This window comes from Lactuca saligna, chromosome 3 (genome assembly GCF_052625555.1).
Source record: "Lactuca saligna cultivar CGN05327 chromosome 3, ASM5262555v1, whole genome shotgun sequence".
NCBI lineage: Eukaryota > Viridiplantae > Streptophyta > Magnoliopsida > Asterales > Asteraceae > Lactuca > Lactuca saligna.
The window spans coordinates 3,571,017-3,579,981 of NC_136419.1; the positions used below are offsets into that span (position 1 = coordinate 3,571,017).

General features: G+C 39.3%; 1 protein-coding gene across 1 annotated transcript; it reads left to right on the forward strand.

Annotated features, from left to right (window-relative positions):
- Nucleotides 1-6,861: 6,861 nt before the first annotated feature.
- LOC145033944 (phosphatidylinositol 4-kinase alpha 1-like) lies at nucleotides 6,862-8,005 on the forward strand. Its single transcript, XM_078982415.1, has 4 exons — nucleotides 6,862-6,945; nucleotides 7,032-7,190; nucleotides 7,327-7,509; nucleotides 7,766-8,005. The coding sequence occupies exons 1-4, from the start codon at nucleotides 6,862-6,864 to the stop codon at nucleotides 8,003-8,005; spliced, it is 666 nt and encodes a 221-aa protein (XP_078838541.1).
- Nucleotides 8,006-8,965: the final 960 nt, after the last annotated feature.

Consider the following 8,965-nt stretch of genomic DNA (forward strand, 5'->3'; position numbering starts at 1 on the left):
GGGGGATTGGGGGGGGGGGGGGAAGATGTATCAAGTGTTTGGGTGACAAGGTCTAGAATGGAGCATAACTCTGATGCTTGAAAGAAATGAAGTCTGGAAGTATTGGAGACCTTAGGGAGAGAAGAACCAATTTAAATCCTCTTGGGATCTAGTTGGGGGTGAGTTTCCACATTGAGATGAAACGAGCACACTTTTTGTGCTCGAGTAGCTGGAGAGGGTATCAGTAAATGGTTTTGCGGGAACCACAAGGACTGTCGAAGCCTGTAGAGAGGATTTGGTATGAGTCCGGTCACGCATTTGGCTTGTGGTTGGGTCTGTTCTCTGTTTCTTGAGGATTATAATGGGAGCAAAGTCTAGATCAGAATCATCAGAGGATTGAAGGGATTTGGATTCATCATTAAAAGACACAACGTGTCTAAGCTTTCGCTTCTTCGAGGGTTCAGCTTCCTTGGGAGATTTGGTTTTCTTCGATGTTTTGCATTCTTTGTGAGTTTCAGCCGCAGAATGTTTTCTTCCTTTGCTGCGGGGACCTTTATTGGATGAAACTAGTTGTTTCGGCCTTCTGGATAAAGGAAGATTTGATAATGTGGTATAGGAGAGAGTTGCGGATCGCTCTGTAAGATTAGGTCTGGTTGAGGCTAGGATGTTTTGACTTGGGAGAGGCGGGGTAGAAAGGTATGGGTTAATACCTTCCGTAGCCTCCATATGATTAGTGACTATTTGGATCTCAAGTACAACCGTAGTCAAGATGTGAATGGGTAAACGTCTGATTGGTCCAAAAAGAGATTGATCTTTAGAGAGAGAGTACCTTTTGAGCTCGCGAGTGATAAAGAAATTGATGTCTTCGCTCATACTGACGTTGGCATGTTGGTGAAGATCTGAGATGCAGAGGGCCCAAAATCTTGCAAAAGTGAGCTCGAATGGGTTTTCCTTTGGTGCTTCCTTAGGGATGTACTGAAGAAAATCATCCCATAGAATTTGATCGTAGTTCACATCATGCCCTGTAAAAATACTCCATACAATATCGAGTAGCTTGAGGCCCAAGTTATCTGTGCCTCCTGTCCGTCTAGATAAACTGTGGATCATGAAATGACATACAAACTTCCATACCGCATGGAGCTAGTTCTTCTTGAATTCGCCGATGCCTTTGATCCTCTTCTGGTATCCTATTTAATACAGAGTAGTGGTGATGTCAGTGACACTTGGTGAGAAGAATTTGGTTGAAGGATGCACCAGAAGATTAATCATAGAAAAAAACTTGTCCTTGGTCAAGATGACCAAAGAATCGTTCAACAAGTTCAAATGAACTTAGTGCAGATTTGAGAGTGGGCGATATGCAGAAAAGGCACACTTGAACAATGTGGAGATGGGAACAACATCAGTGAAGGCGTTGAAAGTTCCTGAAAGTGGGTGGTTGGAGATGAACTTGATCATGAGACAAATCGAGTCATTGTAGAAGGAATGATCATCGAAAATTGCCCTAAAGTTGCTCGACACGATTGAAGACGATTGGTTCTGTGTAGCATAGTCGGAACCAGTTGGTTGAAATGAGGCTGATGCTTTTGATTGTTTCTTTGAGATTCCTGATTTCACCATTTTTGAAAGCTTGAAGAACTTACCGAAAAACTGTGAGGTGCAAGGAGAAAGAAGATGAAGTTTGTTCACCGTTTAAGGGATCAGAAAGTGTAAGGCTTTCTTGGAGAAGGGAAAACATTTATCTAGTGGCGTATTTAAAAAAAAAAGATTGTTTTTACCCTAATTAGGTGTAAAAACCCTTGAGTTCTTATGGTAAAAACGATCATTATGAGCCACACAAAAAATAATGATCAGTTATTTTATTTAATTTTGTTTTTTTTGAAATAGCATTAAATGAGATGTCAGACACTGTTCCCCACATTCTCACAATGTGTGGTGAGGGGGAGAACAAATCGTTGAGTAAAGGTGAATATGGAACGGATGAGACATCTTGGCTAAGGGAGGAAAAGACAGTTTAGTAAAAAGATTTCTAAAAGATTTCTTTTGTTGGAATTTGATTTATTTTGGCGTCATACCAAAAATAGGTCTGAAAGAAGTTCATTTGAGACAGGAACTGAAACGATTGTGTGTATAAAATGTTTTTTTTAGAATGATTTTCTTATTTAATGAAGGATCATTAAATAGCACACATCATGACAAAGAGAATTTATGAAGGAAATAAATGTTTATTCATATGGATTGAGGATCGTCAACGGATTGCAATGTAAGACACCGTTGCGGATGGATGCATGACTGCAGTATATGGTAGATGGTAGAAACAGCTAAGGAGAGCACTTAAATCAAAGTCAAAAAACAAATAAAATAAGGACCTTGTCATATAGGTATGATATATGGTTGCGGTATATACAGTATATGTACGACAACTATGTATGATACTTATATGTGGCTAGGACAGCAATGATGACCAGAGAAGGTCAGTGGTACCTAACAAATCAAAAAAAATTGTGCATCCGGATTCATCAGTCCTAACATTTGTAAGAAGCTGTTGAGTTTTGTAGAGTCAAGTTCTTTTGTGAACAGGTCAGAAATTTCTTCATTATTGTTTACAAAGATTCGTTTAATATTACCTTTGAGGATGTGGTATTTGATGAAGTGATACCATTGTTCAATGTGCTTCATCTTAGAGTGGTGAGTAGGATTGTGAGAAATCGTATTGTACTCTCAGAATCACAATAAATTGGTATCCGCAGCATCATGTATTCGTAGTCCATAAGTTGTGTTTTCATCCACAAGACTTGTGAACAGTAACTGGATGCGGCCACATATTCAGCTTCTGCGGTAGATAATGAGACACAACTTTGTTTCCCTGATGACTAACTGACTAGTCTTCCACCCGGAAATTGACATCCACCTGAAGTGCTCTTTCAATCTAATCTGCATCCAGCATGATCAACATCAGTGCATGCTTGAAGACATAAGTCGTTTCCTACGGGGTACCATAGACCGAGGGCTTTGCTGCCTTTTAAGTATCTAAGAATTCGTTTACCTGCAGTCAGGTGAGACACTTTCGGATCAGCTTGATATCTTGCACATAAGCCAGTCGATAAGACTATGTTTGGTCGGCTTGCGATGAGGTACATCAATGAGCCAATCATTCCTCCGTAAGTTTTGTGATCTACAGATTCGCCGGTAGGATCAGCTGAGATTTTATATCCGAAGGCCATTAGGACCTTTGCTGTGGAACAGTTGTCCATTAAGTATTTCTTCAGTAGTTCAGAGGTTTATTTTTCCTGATGAATGAATATTCCTTGCAAAATGTGTTTTGATTTGAAGACCTAGAAAGAAGTTAATCTCTCTATTCATGCTCATTTGAAATTTGCTGGTCATGAGCTTTGCAAATTCATCCACCATCCTTGACTTGTAGATCCGAAGATGATATCATCTACATAGATTTGTACGAGCATAAGGTGATTACCATTGGCTTTTCTAAATAAAGTGGGATCAATCACTCCTCTTTTCTGTCCGGACAATACAAGAAATTTTGAGAGGGTCTCATACCATGATCTTGGAGCTTGCTTTAGACCATAGACAACATCTTCTAGTTTATAGCAATGATCTGGAAATTCAAGACTTTTGAAGCCAGGAGGTTGCTGAAGATTAACGTCCTATTTCAATTCACCATTGAGACAAGCACTCTTCACATCCATTTGATGTACTTTAATGTTCTTGTGAGTTGCGTATGCTAAGAAGATGCGAATGGCTTCCATTCGAGGTAGAACGACATATGTTTCATCGTAGTCAATACCTTCAGGTTGACTATACCCCTTGGAGACTAATCTTGCTCTGTTTCTGATGACCACACATGATTCATCCAGTTTGTTCTTGTAGACCCATCGTGCTCCAACAATAGTGTGACCCTTTAGCTTTGGAACGAGTTGCCACACTTTGTTTCTTTTTAATTCTTCTAGTTCTTCTTACATTGCAGATATCCAGTTAGGTTCTAGCAATGCTTCTTTGATTGTTCGTGGCTCGATGGATGACATGAACCCTGCATAGTGACAATGATCAGACAAATCCTTTGAGGATCGAGTTCTCGATACCTATGGATGGGTTGTCGATGATTTGACCAGGTGGGTGATCCATTATCCAGACATGAAGCCGCTGTTGCAGATGGTCGGTGACGGCGGTGGAGGGAATGTCTTCAATGTTAGAGGATACCTGAGTTGGCTCAATCATGTACGCTATAACTTGTACTCGCCCTGCGGTGACTCCGAGTACCGAAGCTAAGATAGCTGAAATGAGCCGAGTTCCATACGCTTCCGCAGTTGGCTCAATCATGTACGCTATGACTTGTACTCGCCCTGATGTAGCCTTTGCTTTGAGCATGGATAGTAGATATCAAGGGAACCCTGGCAAAGCTCATTGGATTGCGGTGATGAATATCCTTAAGTACCTTCGGAGGATGAAGGAATGGTTTTTAGTCCTCAGAGGGAGTGATGACTTGAAGGTGTGAAGGTATAGTGACACCAGCTTTCAAACCGACAGGGACAACTACCGTTCGCAGTCGGGCTGGGTCTTTACCCTAAATGGAGGAGCAGTAACTTGGAAAAGTTCCAAGCAGGAAACCGTAGCTGATTCAACGTGCGAATTAGAGTGCATTGCAGCGAGCGAAGCATCGAAGGAGGCAATATGGTTGAAGAACTTCATTGGTGATCTTGGAGTTGTACCTTCCATAAAGGAGCCCATATAGATTTTCTGTGATAATGAAGGAGCGGTTGCCTTGGCCAAGGAACCGATAGATCATGGTAGATCACGACATATCGACAGAAAATATCACTTTATTAGACATCGTGTAGAACAAGGACAACTCGTAGTGAAGAGGATATCATCAGAAGATAACCCAGTAGATACGCTTACGAAGGGACTGAGTAAGGTTAAGCACTTGCAGCATGCTAGGAGTATTGGGCTGAAGGATGATATTATCCACTACTAGAAAAAAGGCCTTTTACGACGCGCAAAACACGATGATCTTTGATTTATGTTACGCATTAGAGAGCGACCTTAAAAAAGTGTCATCTCTTCAAAAAATTTAAGGATTTAGGTCGCGCATTACTGAGTGCCCTTAAATTAGTGTCTCATGTAAAAATATTAAAAAAACGGAAGGCACTTGTGCGCCGTATGTGAATGTCGTTTTATATTTTCTTTTAAGAAATGCGCGTCTCGGTGGGAAAATGAAATCCCCAAAATTTTTAAACCCCACCTTCTTCTCCCTCGTCTCCACCCCTCGTCCACATCCACTACCTCCAATCCTCATTGCCTCTTCCAGCCTTAAACTATGGCGATGCACCTTCCTTCTCGAAGAATGCTAAATTTATGACCATCATCCGATTATGCGAGCCCAATGAATTGACGTAGACGAAGAAAATTATGGATCAATCGCTTCACATCATGTTTAAGGTTAAGGGTTTGAGATTTCTTCCAAATCGAACCTCACACTAAATGGTTCGATCTCCTCTCTTTTTAGATTGTTCCCTCTACTGATGCCTCCACCTTCTACCATCGATGTTGATCTTTGAATTAGCAAGAAGAAGCCCTAGGGCCTCCGCCTTCACCCACGTTCTCACAGTCGATGGTGGAGCTAGAGAGAGAGTTTATGGTGTGTAAAATACAACATTCTTAAACCAGGGGATTCAAATAAATAGCATAACCCAAACCCTTTACGGTAATTGGGAGCCAATCAGGGCAAAACGCAACCCTCAGACCACTTTTTCTCTCAAGAAACCTACGGTACGTACAAATTTTCTTTTCTTCCTCTTCCTTTTCTTATCGGTATTCTTTCTCCTCCCTTCCTCTACGGTGGTCGCCATTGTTGCCTTCTTTGACCAGCCCTACCCTTCCCTTTTCCCCAACCTAGGAGCATCTGTGGACGACTTCTCTGCTTCATCTGTTCAACAGATTGTCGATCACTGCCTCTACGATACCATCAACTGCTCCAGACCTATGAACAACATGTCTAAATCTCGCATCTAGATAGTGAAGATAAGGACATGTTGAATATTGAGAGGCAGTTTATGGGCGTGAAGCCCTAAATGTGATTGTGTGTGAAGGAATGGAATTAAGCATTCCTCCATGTATGATACATTTGTTGCATTATCTGCTTGCCCCTTCCCCTGAACCATGGCCTTCTTCAATCCAAACCAGGTATGAACAGATATCTTTGCGTGTGTATGTGTAATTTGATTCTCTGTGTGTATGTGTAAATGGCCATTTTAACTTGTGTTCATATATACACAAGCAAATTATACATCTTATGCCTCAAAGGAGCTCTATGGAAATCTATTATAACTTGAAGTTGATTCAATTATTCCACTGTTTATGCAGCTTTCTTCAAACAGTTTGGCGAAATCCTGAGAATTAGGATAGCTTTCTTCAAACAACTTTTTTAAAACATAGTCCAATTCACTCACCTGTTAACTTAAGTTTTTGTCAAATCTAATGAGGAGACTTGAACTTACTATCTATGAAAAATATGTACAGGTTGCAAACATTGTTGCTGAAACAATGCATAATTACCTTTTGTATGAGTATTTGTTGCAATTATAGCTCATCCCTCCAAAACGTGTTCATCCTAAATTGTATGTAGACATTTCAATATAATATTCCAGTCAAAGTTGTTGACTTGTACTTATGAACTTGTGTTTATGATTTCACCTGTTAACTAAAGTTTTTGTCAATTCTAATGAGGATAAATTTGTTGCTTTATTACACTATTACTGCTTATTTGATCATGGAAGTAGCAGGAGCTTGCTAGTAATGATGAAGTCTTTTAGGTTTTTGGTTGTGATTCCACCTGAAAATGTAACATACTGGAAAGATTCCACGTGAATGAACCCAAATCTTATGCCAGCTGTCTTGCAATGCTTAATGGCCATTGTTCATCGTGCTTTTGAGACTGCATTATCGTGGCTGGTGATTCTTTTTCTTATGAATTCCTTTATATTATGCATTTTTATTTTTATGTGTGGAATGTTAGGTGAATCTTGTAATGGATGCAGGAGGCTCAAATATGCGAGACAGGAGATGCTGCTGAGGTCAGAGAGTCAACTCTGGTTGTCCATGCTTGTTTTCTCATAAAGAGTTTGTCTGTTAGAGAAGAACACATTCGGGATGTATCTGTTAATCTGTTGTCTCAATTGAGAGAGAGATTTCCACAGGTAAACTGTTGACCTGTATTACAAATTTATGAGCTTTTATATGCTATCTCCTGTAAAAAGTAAATTACATTACCTATAATGGTAAAAAGAGTAAATGATTTGCCCTTTACTTTAAGTAACATTCTATTGGGTGCAGATTCTGTGGAAATCATCTTGTTTGGATTCTCTTTTGTTCTCTGTGAATGGTGATCCACCTTCATCTCTCGTGAATGATCCTGCTTCAGTAGCTTCTGTTCGCTCTTTGTACCAAAGCGTTGTCAAGGAGTGGATTGTTGATTCGCTATCCTATGCTCCATGCACCACCCAAGGTCTTCTTCAGGTTTGTGACGTTAATGACCATATTACCCTTATATTCTAGACTGAACAAGCCTTTTAAATGAGACTTAATGACCATATTACCCTTGTATTCCAAAAAAACAAATTTCACAATATTCATCAATTTTAAATTTAACTCGTTAAGTCATTCTGTCCAGTTTAAGTAAAAAAAAGAAACAAGCCTGTAGTCTCAAAAGGTTCACTTTGTTGTAGTTTATTAAGTCTAACAAACTGACTGTGTCCAAACATAAACATTTCAGGAGCAACTTTGTAAAGCAAACACATGGCAAAAAGCACAGCCCACTACAGACGTTGTCTCTCTTTTATCTGAAATAAAAATAGGAACAGGGAAAACGGATTGTTGGAAGGGTAAAAAAACTGCCAACATTCCTGCAGTAATGGCATCTGCAGCTGCTGCATCGGGTGGAAATTTGAAGTCAACAGAGGCGTTTAATATTGAGGTTCTTAGCACTGCGTTGAATGAACATTGCAAATTCTAGATTGACGATGAACAATGGCCATTAAGCATTGCAAATTCTCAAATTTGATATTTTTGAAATCTCCAAGAACTTGATCTTTTCTGCTCACCAATTTTACTATTTAAAAAAAATTATTGCAGCCTGTTCACTTTGGATTTGTTGTTTCAAAGTATCTTCACGAATCTCTTAATTTGGGATGAATCTCATGTATAAAATGCATAAGAGAAACGGGAACACAAGCCCTAAAACTAATACAGGTAATCAATTATCTATTTCAATATTTTCTAATCATTGTTGATTGATTCCTTTTTGTAATAAATCATATTTGTTGATGCAGAGCTACCCAACCAAAATTCCCTTGGTAATCGAATAAATTGTGGTTGGTAATGAAGTTTTTGCATACCCTTGTCAAGTGCTTGGATAGTAGTGACTGGACCCATATGGAAGGTGCCTCAGATACTTAATTTTTGTTTTTCTTTGAACATTTGTTCTTTTTTACTATTTCTTGATCTTATGCGGTGCTTTTATTTGTATAGTTATTTCAATTTCCACATGCCATGCATAATGAAGATGCCATGGAAGAATATATGTTCTTTGAACATTTGTTCTTTTTTACTGGGATGTGTTGACCAAGAAAGAAGCTAGGTATTTCAACAACGACAAAGAGTTAATGAAGTTGGTGGGCAACACTGGTGCAGGGCCTAATAATGTTTCTTCTGCATAACAAAAGAAGAACAAAGAAAGATCTGATGATATGCTCATGGAGATGAAGATCGGTTCTGCTAAAAAAAAGGTACGTTGAATTACTGATCATTGATTGATATTGGGGTTTGTTGGTCAAAGGAAGGTTTTTCTTTGGGCATTTTCTTCTAGATAGATGTTAGTACAGGGGTTTATGAATAAGGTTTCTTTGGTTTGGCCTCCTGACAGCAATTTACTTGGTGTTCTCTTGTTGATCATATGATGTACATCTCATCGTTT

Coding starts and splice junctions, on each gene's coding strand:
- LOC145033944 (XM_078982415.1), top strand. CDS start 6,862: ATGAACCCAAATCTTATGCCAGCTGTCTTGCAATGCTTAATGGCCATT. Junction 6,946..7,031: donor AGACTGCATTATCGTGGCTG/GTGATTCTTTTT, acceptor TAATGGATGCAG/GAGGCTCAAATATGCGAGAC. Junction 7,510..7,765: donor CCACCCAAGGTCTTCTTCAG/GTTTGTGACGTT, acceptor TAAACATTTCAG/GAGCAACTTTGTAAAGCAAA.